This window comes from Canis lupus, chromosome 1 (genome assembly GCF_048164855.1).
Source record: "Canis lupus baileyi chromosome 1, mCanLup2.hap1, whole genome shotgun sequence".
Classification (NCBI taxonomy): Eukaryota; Metazoa; Chordata; class Mammalia; order Carnivora; family Canidae; genus Canis; species Canis lupus.
The window spans coordinates 26,193,679-26,217,728 of NC_132838.1; the positions used below are offsets into that span (position 1 = coordinate 26,193,679).

At 36.7% G+C, this 24,050-nt stretch overlaps 1 protein-coding gene and 1 long non-coding RNA gene across 4 annotated transcripts in view; one reads left to right on the forward strand and one right to left on the reverse strand.

Moving 5' to 3' along the window:
• MOXD1 (monooxygenase DBH like 1) overlaps positions 1-24,050 on the reverse strand; it is a 95,620-nt gene that overhangs the window by 6,460 nt on the left and 65,110 nt on the right. Inside the window, exons 5-11 of one of the 3 annotated variants that reach the window (XM_072823778.1) lie at positions 22,176-22,355; positions 21,798-21,900; positions 19,944-20,110; positions 19,119-19,310; positions 17,907-17,966; positions 13,025-13,167; positions 9,988-10,110 (exon numbers count right to left, since the gene is read on the reverse strand). In XM_072823778.1, coding sequence (XP_072679879.1) covers positions 10,104-10,110; positions 13,025-13,167; positions 17,907-17,966; positions 19,119-19,310; positions 19,944-20,110; positions 21,798-21,900; positions 22,176-22,355 — 852 coding nt within the window. In that variant the 3' untranslated portion in view covers positions 9,988-10,103. Of the gene's footprint in view, positions 1-9,987; positions 10,111-10,153; positions 10,278-13,024; positions 13,168-17,906; positions 17,967-19,118; positions 19,311-19,943; positions 20,111-21,797; positions 21,901-22,175; positions 22,356-24,050 lie in introns of those variants that run through there. The other 2 variants (XM_072823773.1, XM_072823766.1) reach the window with 2 other exon arrangements.
• LOC140632111 (uncharacterized) lies at positions 11,273-20,238 on the forward strand. The gene is made up of 2 exons (XR_012029643.1): positions 11,273-11,413; positions 19,146-20,238. It is a non-coding gene; the product is annotated as an uncharacterized lncRNA (long non-coding RNA).

A 24,050-nucleotide genomic window follows, 5' to 3' on the forward strand; every position in this document is an offset into this window, starting at 1 on the left:
AACCTCCCAAGACACAAAAGTCCAGGGCCAGATGGCTTCCCAGGGGAATTCTATCAAAAATTTAAACAAGAAACCATACCTATTCTCCTAAAGCTGTTTGGAAAGATAGAAAGAGATGGAGTACTTCCAAACTTGTTCTATGAGGCCAGCATCACCTTAATTCCAAAACCAGACAAAGACCCCACCAAAAAGGAGAATTATAGACCCATATCCCTGATGAACATGGATGCAAAAATTCTCAAGATACTAGCCAATAGGATCCAATAGTACATTAAGAAAATTATTTACCATGATCAAGTAGGATTTATTCATGGGACACAAGGCTGGTTCAATACTCATAAAACAATAAATGTGATTCACCATATCAGCAAGAGAAAAACCAAGAACCATATGATCCTCTCATTAGATGCAGAGAAAGCATTTGACAAAATACAGCATCCATTCCTGATCAAAACTCTTCAGAGTGTAGGGATAGAGGGAACATTCCTCAACATCTTAAAAGCCATCTATGAAAAGCCCACAGCAAATATCATTCTCAATGGGGAAGCACTGGGAGCCTTTCCCCTAAGATCAGGAACAAGACAGGGATGTCCACTCTCACCACTGCTACTCAGCATAGTACTGGAAGTCCTAGCCTCAGCAATCAGACAACAAAAAGAAATAAAAAGCATTCAAATTAGAAAACAAGATGTCAAACTCTCCCTCTTTGCCGATGACATGATACTCTACATAGAAAACCCAAAAGCCTCCACCCCAAGAGTGCTAGAACTCATACAGCAATTCAGCAGTGTGGCAGGATACAAAATCAATCCCAGAAATCAGTGGCATTTCTATACACTAACAATGAGACTGGAAAAAAAGAGAAATTAAGGAGTCAATCCCATTTATAATTGCACCCAAAAGCATAAGATAACTAGGAATAAATCTAACCAAAGAGGTAAACGATCTATACCCTAAAAACTATAGAACACTTCTGAGAGAAATTGAGGAAGACACAAAGAGATGGAAAAATATTCCATGCTCGTGGATTGGCAGAATTAATATTGTGAAAATGTCAATGTTACCCAGGGCAATTTACACGTTTAATGCAATCCCTATCAAAATACCATGGACTTTCTTCAGAGAGTTAGAACAAATTATTTTAAAATTTGTGTGGAATCAGAAAAGACCTCGAATAGCCAAGGGAATTTTAAAAAAAGAAAACCATATCTGGGGGCATCACAATGCCAGATTTCAGGTTGTACTACAAAGCTGTGGTCATCAAGACAGCTGGTACTGGCACAAAAACAGACACATAGATCAATGGAACAGAATAGAGAACCCAGAAGTGGACCCTGAACTTTATGGTCAACTAATATTCGATAAAGGAGGAAAGACTATCCATTGGAAGAAAGACAGTCTCTTCAATAAATGGTGCTGGGAAAATTGGACATCCACATGCAGAAGAATGAAACTAGACCACTCTCTTTCACCATACACAAAGATAAACTCAAAATGGATGAAAGATCTAAATGTGAGACAAGATTCCATCAAAATCCTAGAGGAGAACACAGGCAACACCCTTTTTGAACTTGGCCACAGTAACTTCTTGCAAGATACATCCTCGAAGGCAAAAGAAACAAAAGCAAAAATGAACTATTGGGATTTCATCAAGATAAGAAGTTTTTGCACAGCAAAGGACACAGTCAACAAAACTAAAAGACAACCTACAGAATGGGAGAAGATATTTGCAAATGACGAGTCAGATAAAGGGCTAGTTTCCAAGATCTATAAAGAACTTATTAAACTCAACAGCAAAGAAACAAACAATCCAATCATGAAATGGGCAAAAGACATGAAGAGAAATCTCACAGAGGAAGACATAGACATGGCCAACATGCACATGAGAAAATGCTCTGCATCACTTGCCATCAGGGAAATACAAATCAAAACCACAATGAGATACCACCTCACACCAGTGAGAATGGGGAAATTTAACAAGGCAGGAAACCACAAATATTGGAGAGGATGTGGAGAAAAGGGAACCCTCCTACACTGTTGGTGGGAATGTGAACTGGTGCAGCCACTCTGGAAAACTGTGTGGAGGTTCCTCAAAGAGTTAAAAATAGATCTGCCCTACAACCCAGCAATTGCACTGTTGGGGATTTACCCCAAAGATACAGATGCAATGAAACGCCAGGACACCTGCACCCCAATGTTTATAGCAGCAATGGCCACGATAGCCAAACTGTGGAAGGAGCCTCGGTGTCCATCGAAAGATGAATGGATAAAGAAGATGTGGTTTATGTACACAAGGGAATATTACTCAGCCCTAAGAAACGAAAAATACCCACCATTTGCTCCGATGTGGATGGAACTGGAGGGTATTATGCTGAGTGAAGTAAGTCAATCGGAGAAGGACAAACATTATATGTTCTCATTTATTTGGGGAATATAAATAATAGTGAAAGGAATAGAAGGGAAGGGAGAAGAAATGGGTAGGAAATATCAGAAAGGGAGACAGAACATAAAGACTCCTAACTCTGGGAAAAGAACTAGGGGTGGGTGGAAGGGGAGGAGGGCGGGGGTTGGGGGTGAATGGGTGACGGGCACTGAGGGGGGCACTTGACGGGATGAGCACTGGATGTTATTCTGTATGTTGGCAAATTGAACACCAATAAAAATAAATTTTTTATTAAAAAAAAGAAAAAATATTTATTCATTTATTTGAGGAAGAGAGAAAGTGTGTGCACAAGTGGGGGTAGTGGCAGAAAAGTGGAGGCAGAGGAAGATGCAGACTCCTCACTGAGCAGAGACCCAAACACAGGGCATGATCCCACGACCCTGAGATCATGACCTGAGTCAAAACCAAGAGTCGGATGCTCAACCAATTTAGCCACAGAGGCACCCCCACAAGTTCTTCATTTATTTATGCCTTTAATTGCTCTCTTACACACACAAGCTAGTTAGGCACATTGAATATTAGCTTTTAAAGTAAATTAGCCCTTCTTCATTGATCTTTTAGGATTATGAAAATAAATTTTTAATGCATAAACTAAAATTATTGCCCCCTTACTCCAATAAGTGAAACGATGAGTACAACAATGGATAATATACGAGGATCTCTAGATTCCTCATTTCTAACTTCCCTTTTCCTTGAATTAAAGACAACATACCTTTGTTGCATTTTAAATGCATTATTTTGCACAAAGATCGTAAAGTTAAAAGTTCTAAAGAAAGAGCAGTCAGCATCATACAACCCTAAACATATCTAGCAATGACCTAAAAATCTATAAAATTCTAAAATTAAACATTCTGAGCTGTGTGAGTGGCTCAGTCAGTTGGGCAACTGCCTTTGGCTCAGGTCATGATCCCGGGGTCCTGGGATCCAACCTCACAACCGGCTCCCTGCTCAGTGGGGGACCTGCTTCTCCCCTTGCCCCTCACACCCCACTCGTGTTTCTCTCTCTCTTTAATAAATAAATAACATCTTTTTAAAAAAATTTAAATAAAATTAAACATTCAATGAAACCTTGTAGAGATGCAATCCAGAATTAGTATAAAATAAAAACTTGATAGGAGCCTAATACATTTACACATAGTGTCTATTTATCCATTTATTTGTGAGAGGTGGGGTGGGGAGGAAGAGAGAGAGAGAGAATCTGAACCAGACTCCACAATGAGTGCAGAGCCCAAAGGTGTCGGGTGGGGGTGGGGGTGGGGTCAATCCCACAACAGTGAGTCTGTGACCTGGGCCAAAACCAAGAGTCCACAGGCTCAACTGACTGAGCCACCCAAGCACCCCTACTATGTCCTTTTAAATACACGGAAGGCAAAAGCTAGATTTTATTAAAAATAAAATCTTTTAAAATCACATATTAAAAATAAAATTTGCTTTTTAATGAGATAAGGTGTCCTTCTTGATAAGAAGAAAATCCATTTCCTAACCAGTGAGAAATGCTGGAACAAAATCATAACCTGTAATCCCCGTAACACCACCAGGTGGCACTGGAATCCCTATTAAAGAGCCAAGGGGGGAGTGGGGGAAGAGCCAAGGGACCTCATGGCTGCGTTTTCCAAGCCTTGCTGGTGAGAGTGAACAGTGGTACATACATGAAATCTTTAAAAGTTTTGCTGCTAGAATAAATCAGTAAACTAGTAAATTTTTTTGAGATTTCACAGCATAAAGTAACATAAATGGTAGAAAAACACTTATTAATTTACTATAAATATAGGTAAAAGGATGTAAAGAAACTTCACATGTCCAGTGACCGCATGACCCAGGCTGATGACCTGGGGATGTGGTCCCGAGCCCCTCTGAGATGGCAGCTTGATTTGTATTTATTATCTCCTCTGCATTCCTGGTGACTTTGTTCAGGCCTCTATCTATAATGACGTCACACCAACAAACCTACTCCTTCCAGCCTATCCTATACCACACTTCTCGATTACCCCAGGAGAGAAAGAAATGAAGAGATGGAAAGAGGAGAAATCTTGAAAAAAATAAATCTTTATCCTAAGTATTTTTCCTTAAAAGACTAAGCTTTAGACCAGAAACATGTGACCTTGAGGTAGCAAGCTCTGCTCTCACTGGAACTGAGAGTTGGTTAGGAATATTGGGAATGGTTTAGAAATTAAAAGAGTTTCATTTTTGTACATCTGAGCAGGGTGTAAATGTCTATCCAGATGCATATATAAATAAGAGGGTATTATTTATGTATCACTGTAGTTGATAAAAACAAATTACATTATGATTTAATATTGGTGAGCAATTTTCCTTTGCAAATTTAATCAAATTACAAGTTGATTTAAAAATATATATATACACATGAAATGAACTTAAGACTACCCAAAGTAACTCTGGAAAGAGAAACAAATGACAAAGTTTGGTGACATATATGTTCTTATTTAAGACTTACTATAAAACTATGATAACAGAGTCTAATATTAGAGTTAGGCTAAACATGAACACCAGTGAAACAAAATTCACAGCCAAGATATAGTCAATGTATGATCCAATGATTTTCAACAAACATTTGAGGATAATTCACTAGGAAAAAGGTGGGTTTTTTTTTTTCATCAAATGGCCCTTGAATAACTTGATAGCCATATGAAAAATGGTGAACCACAGTATTTGCCTCATAACACACACATAAATTTACTTAACGTGGGTCATCAGTATAAACACAAAAGCTGAAAAATGTAAACTTTATAGAGGGGTGGGATCAGGAAAAAATCTTCATAACCTTGGGTAGGCAAATATTTCCTACACAGGATATCCAAAGCACAAAATAAACAAAAAATGATAAAATGGCTTCAAAAAAATACCGTTAAAGGGGATCCCTGGGTGGCTCAGCGGTTAGCGCCTGCCTTTGGCCCAGGTCCTGGGATCGAGTCCCGCGTCAGGCTCCCAGCATGGAGCCTGCTTCACCCCACCCCCATGAATGAATAAATAAAATCTTTTTAAAAAATACCATTAAAAATGAAAATCTTCACAGACTAGCTTCTCCTAGTGGTAAAAATATATCTGACCAAGAGCTTATATCTTACGTGTAAAGAACACTTTAAAAATATAAAGAACTCTTACAACTCTATAATAAGAAAACAAGTACCCAATGAAACAAAACAATGGACAAAAATTTGAATTAAAAAGGAACATATAGATAACCAATAAGCACGTGAAAAGAGGCTCAATATTGTTAGTCATAAGAGCAATGGAAAATAAAACCACTATAAGATACCACTACATACGCTTTAAAATGAATGCAATTTAGGAGCTCTTATACATTATTGACAAGTAATTTTGGAGAGTATTTTGAGAGTCTTATGAGATAAACAAACTTGGTATACAATCCAATGATTCCACAAACACATGCTAGCCCAGAAAATGGAAAATATATGTCCATACAGAGACTAATACAATACTGTTCATGGCATCTTTCTTCATAGCAGCCAGAGACTGGGCACAATCCAAATGTCTTTGCACTGGTTAATCAATAGACGAATGTTGGTGTATCCACACAAGGGAATTCCACCCAACAATAAAAAGGAGTGGAGTGCTGATATATACAAGAGCATAGATGAATCTCAGAAACATTCTGAATCAAAGAAGCCAGGCACAAAAGAGTACATACTATAGGATTCCATTTTTATAAAACCTAGAAAAGATCAAACTAATGTGATGATGTAGAGCAGATTTGCAGTTTCCTGGGGCTCAGTGTGGGAGGTGGGTTTGTCTCTAAATTGCAGAAGGGAACTTTTGGGGGTGAGGAGAATGTTCCATACCTTGTCTGTGATGGGGTTAAATAGGTATACACATCTGAGAACAGGTGCAATTTGTCACGTGTAATTCTACCTCAAGCAATTTGACTTGAAAAGCCAATAGTAAAACAGAAATAAAAACATACCAACAAGCCAATGAAAAAGAAGATAAACATCACGTCATACACTTTATAATCTAATTGTTAAAGAAGAAAGTCAGGCAATCTGACCTAACCAAGTATAACTCCTGATCCTTTTGACACTCTCAGAGTAAAGGAATGTTGGGAAGCCCACAGTAAAGTTGTCTCCCAGGTGGAAGAGAAGCTTCAGGGCCACAGAAGATTTGACTGCATGATGTAAAGGCCTCGGACATTCTTCTATGGAAAGGGATTACATCCCAATCAGTTAGGAAACTTCCTCAGGAGGGTGCCTGGCTGGCTCAGTCGGTGGAGCATGTGATTCCTGACCTCTGGGTTGTGAATTTGAGGCCCATGTTGCGTGCAGAGATTATTTAAAAATAAAACCTTTAAAGGGGCACCTGTGTGGCACAGTCAGCTGAGTGCCTGACTCGTTTTTGGCTCAGGTCATGATCTCAGGGTCATGAAACTGAGCCCCACATAGGGCTCTGGGCCCAGTGAGGAGTTGTTTGCTTAAGACCCTCTCTCCCTCTCTCACGCCCCTCCTTGCCTCTTTAAAACAAATCCTTAAAAAAAAAAAAAAAAGAAATAAAGAAAGAATACTTTTCGGGAGATTTTCTTAAGAACATCTGAGGAAGGAATAACCTATGCACAGAACCCAGAGCATACCAGTCCCATTTCTGTACCTCTATCCTCACAGCCCTTTACCCTCAAACTATGGAAAAGTGTGTACATAAAATATGTCAACCAAACCTCAAACTGTGGTGTGCAGAGAAAGAGAGCTACTGTCAGATTTGCTTATTAGAAGGCAGACAAGAATTCATCCACATTTTATCAAAGCAAAGAGACATTTTCAGACAGAATTAGCTTGGTGTAAGCAAGAAATGACACAACAATCCTGCAAACATAGGGTAAAGAAGAAATTATATCACATTTCATGAAAAGAGACAGAAAAAGTTGACTCTAGAAGAAAATATAAACCAATTATACCAGAGAGAATTCCCACAAGTGTTTCATGTAGTAAGTTTATTTAATAAGAGCATGAATTTAATTAAGCAAGAGCTCACCTACAAGAATTTAAAACAACAGAATGAGATGAAAAGGAAGATAGCAGACCAATGGAAATAAATTTAGGATGAAACAAATTTAGCACCAAATAAATTAGAAAAAGCAAGAAGCAGAAAACCCTATCAAAAAATTACAAGAGAAAGCATTTGTGAAAAACCCCAAATAGATTAGAAAAAACTTTGTAGATATAAGAAAATTTCCCTGAAATGAAGAAAAAATAAGTGAATAAATGTAATGAAAGAACACACTATGTTTCAGGAAAATTTAATGCAGATATTCAACACCGAACTATGTTCAGTTTAACTTATGATTTCTACAGGTAGACGAAGAATATTACCATTCATCCAAAGAGACCTCCCAAGAGGAAAAAAAAAGATATGGCCCTAAAATGTTATATCCAGCCAAATAGTGTCCAGATATAAATGCATAAATTCTCAAATATTAAAAAAAACCCACAGGGCATAAAGCATCTAGAAACACTTCTTGATTAACCAGCTTGCAAATAACATTCTGATGAATCAAATGAAAGACCTCAGAAATGTAGAAATCCTATAAGATTAAAAGCTGCATTAAATATTGTGGGGATTTGGTTTGAGGAATACATGGGAAAATGTACAATCTGGAAAATACCAAAATTATAACCTCAGTAATAAATATTTGGAAATACAGAAAAGGGACATGAGAGAAACTGAAAGTATAAATGTTCTCATCTTTTATGATCTAGAGTTGAAACATGTAGTGAAAAAGGAGTGTGCAACATTTTAATGTCTTTTACAATTTATGTTCTTAAACATTGGAGACCCTTTTATGAAACATTACTTCTCCTGGCTAAAAAGAACAGCAGCACCACATTTATCTATAGTTCAACAACTGTTCAGTTTCAGCTTAGTGTTTTTATATAAATTAAGCAAAATTAAGATGTCATGTGTTATTTGAAATACTGCACAAATCGTCTTTCTTAACAGCAATCTACCCATATTTATAGCAACACCTCCACAAAAAGACATCTATCTATAATAGCATTCAATTAATGTTAGCATCATTTATTTCTAACAGAATTTGAGCTGATTGTGCCTTCTTTTTAAAATCTTTTTTTTCCTGCATTCCTTAAAGCCCTCATAAACAAGCATGGGGGACTCTTACACACTGTAAACATTAAGTGATTTTTCTAACAAAGAAAAATACAAACACATCCCTTGATTCTTTTTCAGAAATTGAACAAATTACATCAAACTTTCCATCACACAAGACTCACTGGACCTACACAGATGGTGTCGATGTATGGAACAGCAGAAAATAAAGCATTTATCTAAACGTGAGATCTATTCTGTTATCTGAGCTTTATGAGCCTTTTGTTTTTCCTTAAACTCCAAGCTCTGTAGGAGGCAGAGGAAAATTGCAACCCCTCCAACAGACAGGACGTAGTTGTCTCTACTTTTCTACAAGCTCCTCTTATCCTAGGATTGTTACAGAATGTTTAAAATAAGACGGTGCACCTAACTAACCATTCTATGTAAAGCATAGAATAGAAGATTAGGGCTTATATGTTACATGATATTCCTCTTTAGTATTGTATCCTGAAACCAAATTCGCAATATTCTTTTAAGTAAAACAGAAAAAAATCACCCAAACCATTTCTCTTTCTGATCTTTTAGCCCATACCTTGTTGGTTTGGCTTTCAATAACATTTACGTCGGGGTGATGACCTAACTCAAAGGTCTGATTTAAAGCCTAAACATGAATTTTACAACAGATGCTCCTTTTCACTCGTATTTTTGAAGAATAAATAAATTTAATCATGTAGTTAAGTGGTTTTACATGGGCAATGACATTACAAAACTGGCCTTGTTCTGCGAAACAATTCTCCCTGTCTTTTTAAGTCATAAAAAAACCCAACTTTAAATTTTCCTGAGAGAGACCAAAGGTGTGGACTCTAACAGAGCTCATTGGAACTTGGGAGTGGAGTGTTCAAAGGAAGATTTACACAGGTTGAGCACAAAAGAAAATAATTAGGCCATAGAATACATTTTGAATCATCACCTTATAAAACAAACAGCTTTCAATGTCCATTTGTTTTCAACATTCTTTCATATTAACTCTTGAATGGGAAAAAAATTTCTAGTCAGTATGTAAAAAAAATATTCTAAAGGGAAAAAAAAGCTATGAAGTCTGAGGAACAATATTGATATTTAAAAAACAAGACCATAGGGGCACTTGGGTGGCTCAGTGGGTTAAAGCAACTGCCTTCAGCTCACTCAGGTCATGATCCCAGGACCCCCGCATAGGCTCCCCACATCAGGCTTCCTGCTCAGCAAGGAGTCTGCTTCTCCTTCTCCCTCTGCCCCTCCTCCCTGCTGCTGCTCTCTGTCTCCTTCTTTCTCAAATAAATAAATGAAATATTTTAATAAAAAATAAAAACAAGACTATACCCTAGTGTTTTTGGAATGACATTTAATATACTGTTTTGATATTCATTACCATTTTATTTTTTGCATATGTAATTATTTATTTCAAATAAAAAGGCAAATATCTACCTATTTCTATCAGAGACACAACAAACATTAGGCCCTCCTTTGATTATGCATGATCTGATGTGGAATAGTCTCTGAATCCCTCAGTTTCCATTTCCTCTTCTACAAAATTGGGATTGCAAGTCCTTCAATACCTATCAGAATTGTGTGAAAACAAATTAATCGAAATTATACATATGGAAACACTTTATGAACCACAAATGAATTTACACAAGTGTTTGTTATTTGTATTTTAGTAGATACAGGCTTCTGTTCTGGTGGTCATTGGGTTGTCTGGGTAGGAACCCACTAGTAAGTATAACTGAAAAAGAAGAGAGCTCTTAGTTCATAATTTACAATTTACAATAAAAAGTAAATCATAATTATATACAACTTCAGTGAATGCATTTGACCACATTCTCATCACCTGTTTTTTAATCCTCTCCTTAAACATATCATCTCAAAAATCTATGTGTATCTTTTACCTAATTATATCAGTCTTTCATATTGAAAAGCCTTAATCATTGGAAAATTCTTCCTTATAGTAAAACCAAATCTATGCTCCAAAATTTCCACCAGCCACCCTAATTCTTTGTCGTGTGGCTAAGAATGAATAAAATTCTTTTTTTCTATGTCAACTAATATATCCAAAGCAGAACTTTCCATTTCTGCCTCAAATACATCTCCCTACAGTACTCTCTTTTTCTCTCATCACCTCCCTGAGATACCATCAACCAACAGGTCCGGTGTGTGCTACCGTGAGAAGGTAACCTGCTTGCTACCATTTCTCATCAGCTCTATGGCCACCATGTTGGTCCCAGACACATTCATCTCAACTGGGTGATCACAACAGTCTCCTGAGTGGTATTATTTTTCCCAGTCTGTTCCTCCTAGACTCCTTTCTCAATTCAGTAGCCAAATCAACATGGTTTCTATCCTACAATGGCTTCTCTTTGCACTCCAAACCTGGTGTCTTTATGTCACTCTAAGGTCCCACTTTTGCTCACTTCCTCTCTAACATATTTCACTCCGTTCCAGCCAAATTCGCCTTCTTGCTGTTCTTCAAACATGCTACTTTCATACCCACCATAAGGTCATGACATTGGCTCTTCTCTCTGCAAAGAGTATTCTTTATATCTTTCCATGGCTGGCTCCTCATCACTAAGGTCTCTACTCAAACATCACCTCTGGCCATGGATTGAATGTTTGTGTTCCCCTCCAAATTCATATGTTGAAATCTTAAGGTATCAGAAGCTGGGGTCTTAGGAAAGTGATTAGCTCATGAAGGCAAAACCCTCATGGGATTAGTGACCTCATAAAAGCAGCTTGAGAAAGGTCCCTGCCACCCTCTGCCACGTGAGGTTACAGTGAGAAGATGACCATCTAGGAAGAAGTGAATCCTCACCAGACACTGGATCTGCTGGCACTTTGATCTTGGACTTCCCAGCCTCCAGAACTGTGAGCAACAAATTTCTGTTGTTCATAAGCTACTCGGTCTATGGTACTACATTATGGCAGCCTGGACAGACTAAGACACCATCCCAGAGAGGCTTTTACCATCCTACTGACTACAGCTACACACTCTTCCTTCACTGTCTCAATTACTTTCCTAACATTTACTGACATCCGAAATTTTATATTTATAATGTTTATTACCTCTCCCCCATCCTAGAATATAGCCCCAAGAGGACAGAAATAATATATATCTTGTCTATTATTTTATCTTAAATAATTTCTATGTTGTACAATTGTGCAGAGAGAGTGAACATAGCATCCTGAGACTTTCATCCTTGGAAATGCCTGTGTGGAAGGCTGGCCTTTGGCTGGCATCAGCTAACCTAAGTAGTAAACAATTTCCTATCCTGATATAAAACTTTCCCCAAATGAAGAGTGACTCATTGTGCCTCAACTATTTGTACAAACAATGCAAATTAGGTGTTTTTTTTCAAATATTTACTGTTTTATATTGGGACAGTACATTTCACATTTCAACCAAAAGACAAAAATGCAGTTTAACTTAAACACAGAAAATGATGGCATCTCTCAGATGCCTTATTTCTAAATTGAATGAATACACACATTCTGTTTCCTTCTGTCCCCCAATGCAAGGCCACAAGCTTTGCCCAAAGTCTTGAGTTTTTGATGCCATAGGGCATCCGGCATCTTGGACTTGTGAGCCACTTGAATGTAGCAATTAAAACACTTGAGAGGTCTAGCAAATGGCATTCTAAAGGGACCTCAAAGTGCAGATACATCTTTTCAAACATGTTACAGGCTGAGCTGGCTCTTTGAACACTATCACTCTGCCTTCCTTCTGGAAGTCTCAATTTGAGTACTTACTAGACAGAGGACACCTATGTAACCAGTTCTCAATAAAAAACCCTGGTATGGAGTGCCTGGGTGCCTTAGTCAGTTAAGCATCTGCCTTCCTCTCAGGTCATGATCCCAGGGTCCTGGGGTTAAGCCCCTCTGAGCAGGGAGCCTGCTTCTCCCTCTCTCTCTACCCCTCCCCACAACTTGTGTGCATGCACGTATGCTTTCTCTTTCTCTCTCTCTCTCTCTCAAAAAAAAAATAAAATAAAATCTTAAAAATCTTTTAAAAAGCTTAAAAGAAAACCTCTGGGCACTGAATCTTTAATGGGTATCTCTAGTTGACAACATCTCATGCATGTTGTCGTACTTTGATGCTAGTGGAATTAAGTACATTCTGTGTGATTCCACTTTAGAGGCTTCTTGGACCCTTGTCCTGGGTTTTTTCTGGATTTGGCCCATGTGCCATTTCCTTTTGTTAAGTTTGTTTTGTACTCTTCCTCTGTAAAAAATATTAGCCATGGATACAATAATAGGCTGAATTCTTCAGGTCCTCCTAGAAAATCTCTGAACCTGGTAGGAGTCTTGGGGACCTTGGACATATCAAACAAGAAGCTCATTTTGTCATCACAGCTAAAAATAAGTAAACAGACCAAGACTTAAAAGAATTCCATAATATGGTGATAAATCCAATATGCAAATAAATCCCATTCTTCTGTGAAGTACACTACCCCACTATGAAATCCATTTACTACTTACGTGACTGGCCTATATATCTCCTTCACACCAATGAACTGAAGTTGCTCCATAATGTCTGGAATACTTGCACATCGAGTAAGGTTAATTCTTGGATAATAAAGAAGGTATGAGAGACACATTTCATTCCTGGTGCTCAATCCTCCCTGAAAATGGAGATCTTTTGTTTAGAAAAGTATGTGTTCCACCAATGCTGACACTTAGAGCACACAAGCCGCCTGTGTTCTACAATCTCTTGCAGCATTGACATGTAAGACATACTAAAGCTGAAAAATAATAATCTGAGTGACAATTTAGTCACATTGAAAAATTAATATAATTATTTCCATCTATTTAAAAGTTGCCTTTCTTAAACAATCTGACAATCTCTTTCAAATTCCGTTCATATGATGTAAACTTCTCAGCACTGAGAACATTTCAGAGGATTATAGGGATGCTTGGTCAACATGATACCAGTCAGTTTGATGGAATCTTTGCCTGACTGCACTGAATTTTCTATATTCTTATTGTTATGTGTATAAACATAAGCAGATGCATCCCACAGAGAAAACAGATCTCACCTTTTGAATATAGGTAATAACGTATTTACTGAAATTAAAAAGATGAAAGTTCTCAGGAGAACAGAATCTAGAACTGCTGCAACATATTATTGACAGTGTTAAAATTTCAAGGAAAAGTTATCAAACCTAAAAAGAAATTGGAAACTACAGTCTGCGTCCAGAAAATGAAAAAGTTACCAGCAGAAACTGATTGTGAGAAGCTACAGATGCTGGATTTAGCAAAAACTTATAGATATAAATATGTTTTAAAAGTTAAGGAAAGATGTTCAAGAAATTAAAGACAAATATGTCAAAAATGAGTAAACAAATAGAGAATGACACCAGAGAAAGGAAAACATAAAAAAGAACAAAATAGAAATTCTAGAGGTAAAAGTTACCATCATTGAATAAAAAATGCTCAGGATGAGCTTAATAGCAGATCCGAGGTAGCAGAAGAATCAGTGACCTCAAATATAGGTCAATAGAAGTTTTCCAATCCGAAGAACAGAGAAAGAAAAAAAAAAAAAACCTAAAGAAAGTGAAAATATCCCAGAAAATACCTCAAACTACATTAAGTATTACAACATACATGCAATTAGAGTTCCAGAGTGAGAAGGAAGAGAATAAAAGGTAGGAAAATATTTTTAAAAATAATGGCTGTAATCTTCCTGAATTTAGTGAAAAACATTAACTTACAGACCCAAGAAGCTCAACAAATGCCAAAGATAAGTATGAAGAGAGCCATAGCTAAACACATCATAGTCAAATAGCTGAAATCCAAAGACAAAGAGGAAACCTCAAAAGCAGCAAGAGAGAAATGGCACATCACACACAGGGGAGCAATGATACAAATGACAGCTGGCATTTCATCATAAGTGATGGAAGTAACAAAAAGATATTGGGATTACGTATTCAAGGGCTGTAGGGAAAAATAAATTAGCCAAGAATTTTTTAACCAGAAAATCATCTATTACTAAAAAATGAAGGTGAAAAAGTTGGCAGTATTATTCATAGTTATAAACTAATGCAGTGCCTAAAGTGCAAAGATTTTACAAATTGCAAAATGCAATGTTTTGTACTTGATGAACAAAGCAGGATTGGGCAAAGGGAGAAGCTGATCTACAAATGAGTTTGCAAGTGATGCCTCAGTAAATATCATATTTAATTTATCATTCAGCTGGGGTGGCTCTTTGGAGAGGTACTAAACTGTAGGAAGGGAGCTGGGCATTTGTATCCTCCCATGAACCAGTCATGGGCCACGGCTGCCCCACTGCAGAGAGCATAACTTCAAGTGGGGCATTTCCTGACACCAAGGGCGACGCCCAGTGAATGACACAGCTGTTGGTTATCATCTGATATTTTCAGGGTCTGAGGCTTTGCTGTGTTGGCCCAGAAGATGGGTAGTATCCAGGTAGATCACCAAAATAGACACTAAAATAATAACTCATTATGTCTCAGTACAATATTTCATGCAAACAAAATCATATCTAAGGTATGAGATAAATAAAGCCAACACTGGTGGAGTAACCTCACCCTCTGTGCTCATTTTTAATTTTCCTCTTCCCCATCCTAACTGAAGATGACAATTATCTATTTGATTTAACATTCTAAAGCTTTTCAAACCCTTACATTCAGTTTATTGATGTATGGATGCATCCCTAAACAACATTTTAATTTTGTATGTTCTACAACTTTAGATACATGACATCATAACACCTATGGTCTGCTGCAAACTTGCCCTTTTCAATCAAGATTTTGTTTCTCAGACACATTCTCAGTTAATATATGTGGCTTTCATTCACAGATACATACTATTAATATATTATATGGACATATTACATTAAATTTATTCTTTTTTGTAAATAATTGAGCTGTTCCCAGCTTTTTGTTCCTGTGTTGCTACATGTTACTATGAATATTCTACATATTTCTCTCCTAGAACACTTTCGGCAAAAGGAACTTTAAAGATTTAAGATTAAATCCACATAGGAATGGAACTGGATAGAGCATATATGAATCTCCAACTTTATTAGATGGTATCATGCTTTTCCCCAAAGTGGTTTTATGAATTTACATTTAGCTGTGTGTGAAGACTCCAGTTTCCAATTGCATTGGAATTGCAATTTTAAATATTGCCAAACTGATGGGTATAACATATCTCACTCTGGTTTATATCTGCATCATCTTAATTTCAAATGAAATCAGGCATCTTTCATATGTTTATTATCTATTTGGGCTTTTATTTCTGTGAAATGTTTGTGTCTATTGCTCTTTTTCTATGGTCTGTTTGTCTTACATTACTGACTTATGAAATTTCTTTTATATGCTGGATACTAATGCTTTATTAATCTACGTATATTGCTTTTTTTTTCAGTTAAAACTTGTCTTTTCACTTACTTAATAGTGTTTTTTGTTAACCAAAAGATTTCAGGTATTCATCAATCTTTTATAGTCCGTGCTTTTTTATGTTTTAAGTTCTTACTACCCAACATCATAAAAATATATTCATATATTTTCCCCCAAATAGTTTTAAGACTTTGCTTTTCATGTTTAAATACTTAATCTATCTAGAATTGACTTTCTTGTGTATTGTATGAGATAAAGACATAATTTTATTTTTGTCATGTCCATACCCAGTTGTGCTAGTATTCTTTAAAGAAAAATCCATTCTTTCCCACTTAAATGGATACCATGTCTATTTTAAACCAAGTTTCTTAATAGGGGGCTGTATATCAGTTTCCAGGATTCCTAATATGTACCACTATTCTTACTCTGGACCCAAACACACTATCGATCACTGTATCTTTAAAATAAGCCTTCACACCCAGTAGCTTATCTCTATCTTTTATTTTTTAATAGTGTCTTGTCAATTGTTAATGCTTTGCTCTTCTATGTAAACTTCAGAATCCATTTGCTCCATGTAAAAGCTAAAACTGTATAACTTTTAGAAATATGAAAAAAATAAGAGAAAATCTTTGCACCTATGGTTAGGTGAAAATTTCTTAGTTGGGATACCAGAATCTCAAATCATAAAATCTCTCTGAATTTTTTCTACTAAATCAATATCAAATTTATAGGGCAATTTGAATAGAAGGATTATCTTTATTTTATGGAAACTTTCTATGAACACAGGATCTCTTCATTTCTTTGGGCATACTGTAATGTTTTGCAAATAAAGATTTATAATTATTTTCCATGGAGATCAAATACATCTAATGTTAGATTTTATTGCTATAAAACTTAGAGTTTTAAAATGCACTTTCTTGAGATAGTTTCTTATATACTAAAACACAAATAGTTTTAGATATCAATTTTGAAGAGGTTTTTGATGTAGAAAATTATAATATCTGTGAATAATGTTTTGCTTCTTTGCTTCTTCCTTTATGATCCACTTATCTCATTTTTTTCCTTTTCCAGTACAATGTTGAATGGAAATGGTGATAATAAATATCTTTTTCCTTCTCCTGATATTAAAGCAATACTTCTAATATTTCAAGTAGTTTGATATTTGCTACAGATTTTTCATAGCTAGGATTTATCTCTCCTATTCCTGGTTTGTGAAACGTTCTTTTTATGATTGATTTAAATCTTATGAAGGCTTTTTTCTGCCCCTGTTGAGGTGAGCATGTCTTTTTCCTTTAATCTCTTCCTGGAGGATGCTATTAATATATTTTCTATTTTAAACCAATTTTACATCCTTTAGCTAAGCCCAAATTGATCCTAACATTACATTTTTATATAATGCAGAATTTGATTTGCCAATACTTCATCAAAGAGATTTCCATCAGGTTCATGTTGTTGACCTCTCTCATACTGTCATTATCAGGTTTCAGTATTAAGATTATGCTAACTTTATAAAATGAGTTGGTGAGAAGTGTTCCTTGGAATAGACTGTATAAGGCATGAATGGTCTATTTCTTGAATGTTGGTCAGGACTCCCCACTAATCTGTTGGAACAAAATTTCTCTTTGGCTCAAAAACCCTAAGGTCATACAAATCATTCTTCCTTTTGAAGTCTTGATTCATGTAACTCCAGAGTCAAGCAGATGGTCATTTGTAACCACAGGTCTTTAATTAATATGATTTGGTGAGGAAAAACTAAAGGACTAAGGATAGCTTTTCATGAAAGGGTCAATAAATTATACTGCAAATATTGCTATAGTATCATTAGTTAATCTGGTAAGATGCTAAAATAGCTCTGATTTCACTTTTATGATGTTTCATGCTCAGGACATGCAGGAATTTTGCCTTCAAATGGAAATGCTTTTTACTTTTTATCCTCTAAAATAAAAGTTTATTCCTCCTTCTCCAACAATCAATTTTAATAGTAATAAAAATTTTCTTACCCAAGTCATCCGGGCTCTATCTTTTGTGTTGTAACGACACTCAGTAATTAGATTATCTCCCTAAAACAAAAATAAAAGCTTTCAGATTGGGGTTTTAGGCTGTTTTATTTATCTAATACATTTGTAGGCCAATAGTTTTACTTGCTATGTGAGTAGATTCATTAAGGAATTTGATCCAAGGGAACTCTGATCTACTAAGTTCTAAGAATGCTAATATAATAAATAAGCAAACAAACAAATAGGGCCCCCTCAGGCCAAACTCCACTATGTTCAAAATGTATGACCCTAAGTAAGGAAAAGAACTATCTGGGCACAGTTTATTTATTTAAAACATAATTATATAAAATAGCTGTTATTTTGCACAGCTTTGTGAGGAGATTAAATGACATAACATGCAATTAGTTCTTAGTGCAGAGTAAACACTTCATAAATGTTAGCCATAGCTACTAGTTATTGTGATTACCTCTTCATTTATATTATTGTCTTTAAAAGTCTTTAGTCACATCTTTATTTCCTTACAACAGAATCATGAAGCGAAGTGATGGTTATTTATTGTTCCAGTGTTTTCTAACCTTTTGAACAATTCATTACACATAGAGAATCATTTTTTTATTGCTCACCACTCAGGTAAATGGACAGACTATTCATGGACCAGAGGCAGCTTGTGCTGGGTGCTGGTCCCCAGATTTGGTCTTCCTGGCCCACTACTCGGAAGGCTCAGGGATTAGTATCTTAACACACTGTCCTTCCACCATAACCTCAAGTATTGTTGCAAGTTGGATAATTAACTCTGTTTGAAACCTTTGTCAAATGAAGTAATTATCCTTATCTTCATTTTTACTGAAATGAAACTTCCCAAACGTCTCCTATGGTATAAAGAAGTATCTCTGATTTTTCCATTACAAGAATTGTAACCCAAAGGTTTACTGAAAAGTCAAGTAAGTAAAGAGTAATGTTTGGTACTCAGAACCCGAGGTTTTTTCTTTTTAAATCAACAGCTTGATTGCCCCCTGGGAATGGTAAGAAAAATGAGTTTTGAATTTGGAAATCAGATCAAACACATTCCATCTGAGTTGTGCAACACCCACAGTGGGTGGCTTCAAGAATGTGAATACGATGAGCAATTCTCTTTACTGGTAGAAACCTTGCTAAATCGCAATAGATAGATGCCTTGACTCTAAGATTCAGTAAAAGAAAACAAAACATTCATACTGGTAAGATTGTTTGTTCTTCCTTTAGATACTGAAACTCCTGGAAATTGAAGTCAAAATCATCATCATAAGCCAGTAATCTCATTTCCTCCCCCTTTCGAAAATGACGGAGCCTGATGCCCCTGCCAGCCAGGTGAGCATGGAGAAGAACAGCAAACACATGGATTCCACTTGGCTTTTCAGCTTCCAGAGCCTACAGGCAGGGCACACAGAGGAAGACACAATTAGCCCAAACAAGCACATGTTCAGACAGTTCACCATAAAAGAGCCTTGGATCGACAACTGAGAAGACAATCTAAAGCAATTTAAGTGAATGCTTGAGCCGCCACACATTTTGAATTTGGATCTTTCATGACTTATTCCTAGTAGTGTTATCTTTGTGAAATAACATTTTGTGGGCAGAAAAGAAGGGGAACTAATGCTTACTGAGAACCTACTGGACCACTCCTAAATGTTATCTTTCTTTTAGGAGGTAAAGAGGCAATCAAAGCTCCTGGCAAAAATGATTCCAGTTATGTTAGTAACCTGTAAATAGAAACTCTTCAAAGGGGAAATTATTCCCACTTTCTGAGATAAGAAAACCAAGTAGAAGAGGTGGTCAGGAAGTAAAACATCCTGGGAGTTATTATTGTCCAGAATTCTACTCCTACAGCCTTCAGGATTTAAAAAAAGCAATCAAAGGTCTTGCCACAATGATAAGTAATGACTTTACATCATGATAATGAGAAAAAGATTAATAACAAGTATGAGATTTTCCAAACATAGTTTTCTAAGAGCACTGATTAATCTATAAATAGCAGCTCACAGACTCAGAAGCTCCACATACCTCTTCTAGGCATTCCAGAGTGCAGTGACCCTCAGACCGGAATTCAGGCATCCCTGGAGGGATGGTATGGAAGAGGCTTACCCAGAGGCCAGCCTCAATCACTCCAGCATCATACTTCCTTATATCTGTCGTATGAAATAACCTCAGCCCAGAATTATCTATTAAACCTGGAATAAGAACATATAATTAAAAGTGAGTTTGAGTTCTTAAAAAAAAAAAAGTTCTCTACATTCAGGTGAAATAGATTTACAAATTTTCTTTACAATCTCACAAAGGAAAGAATTACAAATAAAAACTAGTGGAAGACAACAATCAGGGCACCCCGGGTGGCTCAGCGGTTTAGCGCCGCCTTCAGCCTGGGGCCGGATCCTGGAGACCTGGGATCAAGTCCCACATCAGACTGTCTGCATGGAGCCTGCTTCTCCCTCTGCCTGTATCTCAGCCTCTCTCTCTCCCTGTGTGTCTCTCATGAATAAATAAATAAAACCTTAAAAAAAAAAAGACAACAATCAGTTTCACAAACAGTAATTAAAAGATAAGATATAATATTGTCTGCAACCATTTTTTACTTATACAGTATACCATGGGAGAAATGTTTGTGTTGTCTGGCTGATATATTTCACAATTACCTAACATAAAGACAGAAGAAAGAAAATTCTAAAGTCATTCATTAAACTATAGAATAACTCAACAAAAGTTTAATACCGTTTTCAGGTAAAGTTCAGTAATATTCCCATAGAGGTAGAAACCCCTTAGTCTAGAAACCATCTGCTGACAGAATAAACTACTGATGATTAATTTTCTTTATAGTTTGCCACCATTCTTTTAATCACTCAAAGAACAGTCAGTTATTCAATCAACAAAAATATTAAGAATCTATTATGTGAATAGAAAGCCCGACAATAGGCATGTGGAGATGAGAGATGAGTAAGACACATTCCTTGCTGTAATAGTTATCATAAGAAGGGAGAGAATGAGTCCCAAGCCCTTCATAAATTTGTTTCACTGACTTTGAAACTAATTGGCTCCTTTCTGCAGGGCTGACTTACCTGTGATTATCAAATTGATGCTTTGGAACCATTGGTATATGAATAATTTTATATTAATTGGTATGATTATTTTATTGTTTCTCTTTTTCACTACACTATAATTTCCATGAGGGTGGCTTGGTGTCTGGTTTTCACTCATGTTATATCATTAAGCACAGACTACAGACACAGTCAATGCTCAGTATTTGCTGAATAATTGCACAAATCAATGTAAAATAACTTTGAGCTGCCTCTGTTGATAACTTCATATTGAATCTTTCAACTTTTTGGCTTCGGAATATTACATAAGTAGATATGGAAAAGTAGACTTAGAAATCAAATGTGGTTACACAACCCTCTTCAGTTCAATATCATATTACACCATGTCACTGTATAAATACTTCTCCAACATATTTATGATTTTCCCACCACACAATAAAATATTAATATTTGCTAGTATGATGGATGGTAATTCTTCATATGCACAGTTAGAAAATGTTTCACAAGTACTATGTATTGGGAACTAATTTACATCATGAAGAGAAAAATCTATCATCCTACTTCCTGGAAAGTAGCATGCAAGTTGTTTTTTTAAAATCAGTGACCACATGTGTCCATTTTGCATGGATCAGTGCTGGTTAATCAATGTTGTCCCAGAGTAATTTTTAATAGTACCTTCTTTTGCTCTTAAAAGGTTAATGTATAGGTTGATGACAAATGTATAGGTTAATTCTAACATTGGATGCTAGTTTGTTCCAATCCTGTTAAGATAGGAGTTATAAAACTTCTAAAAATCATAGATAAAATATATGAAGAACAGACTCACCCTCCTTATATGTTGGATTGTCATAATGGACTTCCAGGAGCACATAACGAGGATCTAATGGAGTACCAAGGGATAATCCGACATGAGGTGGATAGGAAAAGCCCTAAATAAGGGAAACTCCATGAGATGAGCCCTATGAAAGTTTCTAAAAGTTCTATAACCAATCATTCTCAAAGATATTTCAACATTCTGGAACTCCGTAATCTAGAGTGTATTCAACAAAATGGCTTACAGAAAAAATCACTTTCAATGGGAAGAAAAATAAGCCACCCTCATATCAGAAATAATATACAGAGTTTTACTAGAACTGTATTTATTAGAACTGTAGGGGGAAAAAAAAAACATGACCCACGAATAAATAGTAATTATTTGTCCCACCTCTCCACCAATGGCCCAGGCAAAAATAACGGTCTCGCAGGTGAGGAACGCATCGGGCATGTTAGGGTGGTAGCACTCGTGGCCATAGTCCAGAATGCTGTCGTTAAAGCTGCTGCTGCACTGATAGAGCAGGATGTGGTGGACCAGACTCTCGTGGCCTCTCTGTATCACTGGCTCCACCTGAACAAGCACAAATGACAGGGAGAGTCCAGTGAATCAAACCAGCCTATGATCCCTGCGGTAAGCATGAAACTAGCATCAAGGATGGTCAGATTAAAAAAAAAAAAAAAAAGGATGGTCAGATTGTCAAAGGAATCGTGTTCTCAACTATGTAAAAGTTATGATGTGATTCAGATGTAATTTGCTCTGGTAAAGATAACAATGATGATGATAGCAATGATGGCAAGAGTGAAGAGGAGACAATCCATAAGGTGTGGATTCAGTGGGCTGCATGTCCAGCTCCAGGTTTCTGCTCAGGTCATGATCTCAGGGTCATGAGATTGAGCCTCACGTTGGGCTCCACGCTGAGCAGAGGTTCTTTGCCTCTGACCCTTCCCTAACTCATTCTCTCTCTCCTCTCTCTCTTTCTCAAATAAATAAGCAAATCTTTAATAATGAAAAAAAAAACACAGGATAATGCTTTCCTCCAGGAATCATAGGATTTACTAATCTGTTTGGGTTTTGAACTCATTTTTGTTTTCCTTAACATTCTGTATGGCAGGTGTTTCAAAACCTGATTTCTTCCAGGCTCCTTTGCCGTTGGTCCCCTTCCCTCTTTTATCTTTTCTTTTCTTTTCTTTTTTTCCCCAAGCAGGAAAAAAAAAAATCAGGGCTATAGTAGACATAAGCTCTCTCAGTGTCCCTCTCTTCCACTTCAAAATATCATCTTTATTCATCTTTACTGAAAGTGATAGATGATGACTCATTCGTCTATCATCTCTCTATCATCTATTTGTCCATCTGGTGCTAAGCATAGTGCTGGACACAAAGTACGGCTCAGTAATGGCTATTTTTATTTTAGTGATTAAAACTGAATTCTAAGAATCTTCCTGTTAGAATTTGGGTGAGGAAACAACACTATAGCGATGCACTCATATGACACCGCTCAAATCAGAAGAGGGAAAACAAAAACCAGTGAACAGAGAATAGGGGTTCAAGATGGTTCAAATCCTGACAACACAATGCATCTGAGCATGTTCTATCCACTGCCCCTCCTGTAAGTTCCCTTCATAACTCCTGTCCACCTTTGCCCGGAACTGAGACTGAGCTAAGTCATCCAAGGGTCCCCTTCCCTGCACAGAAGAGCAGGAGCCCTGTACCTGTACAGGTATTGTCGTCAGTCAGCTACAGGGTACTTCGAACCCTCCATACATCTGCTAAAGAAGCCCTGGTGTATCCATAAATTTCCAGGACTTTACCTGCTTTAGCGTTCAACACATCTGCTTTTAGGCCTAATTACTAGAATGCAAACAAATGCATTTTGAAACCTTTGCTTGTTCTCTGCTTTAGACAAGCATATAAAGATAAAGTGTTTTTAGCTATTCTCTCCTAAAGCTTCCCATTTTGATTTTCTACATAGTTTTTCTTTCTTTTTTTAATCAGAAACCGAGGCAGCCAAACAGGGAAACGGTATGTAGTAGGCAGAGGTCTGAATAGTCAGCCAGGGCTTCCGATTTTTAAATCCAGCTTGCCTTTGTGTTGCATGTAAGTCGTGCCGTGGCTGACCCACACGTACATTTCTGACATCACATTCACAGAAACGACATGGCACGTGGCTTTGTTTGCACTTGCCTCATCTCTAAAGGACTGCGCACCCTGAAGGCAGAACCTATTTTCTCTTTTGCTTGATCATGGCTGTTATTGTTCAAGCATGGT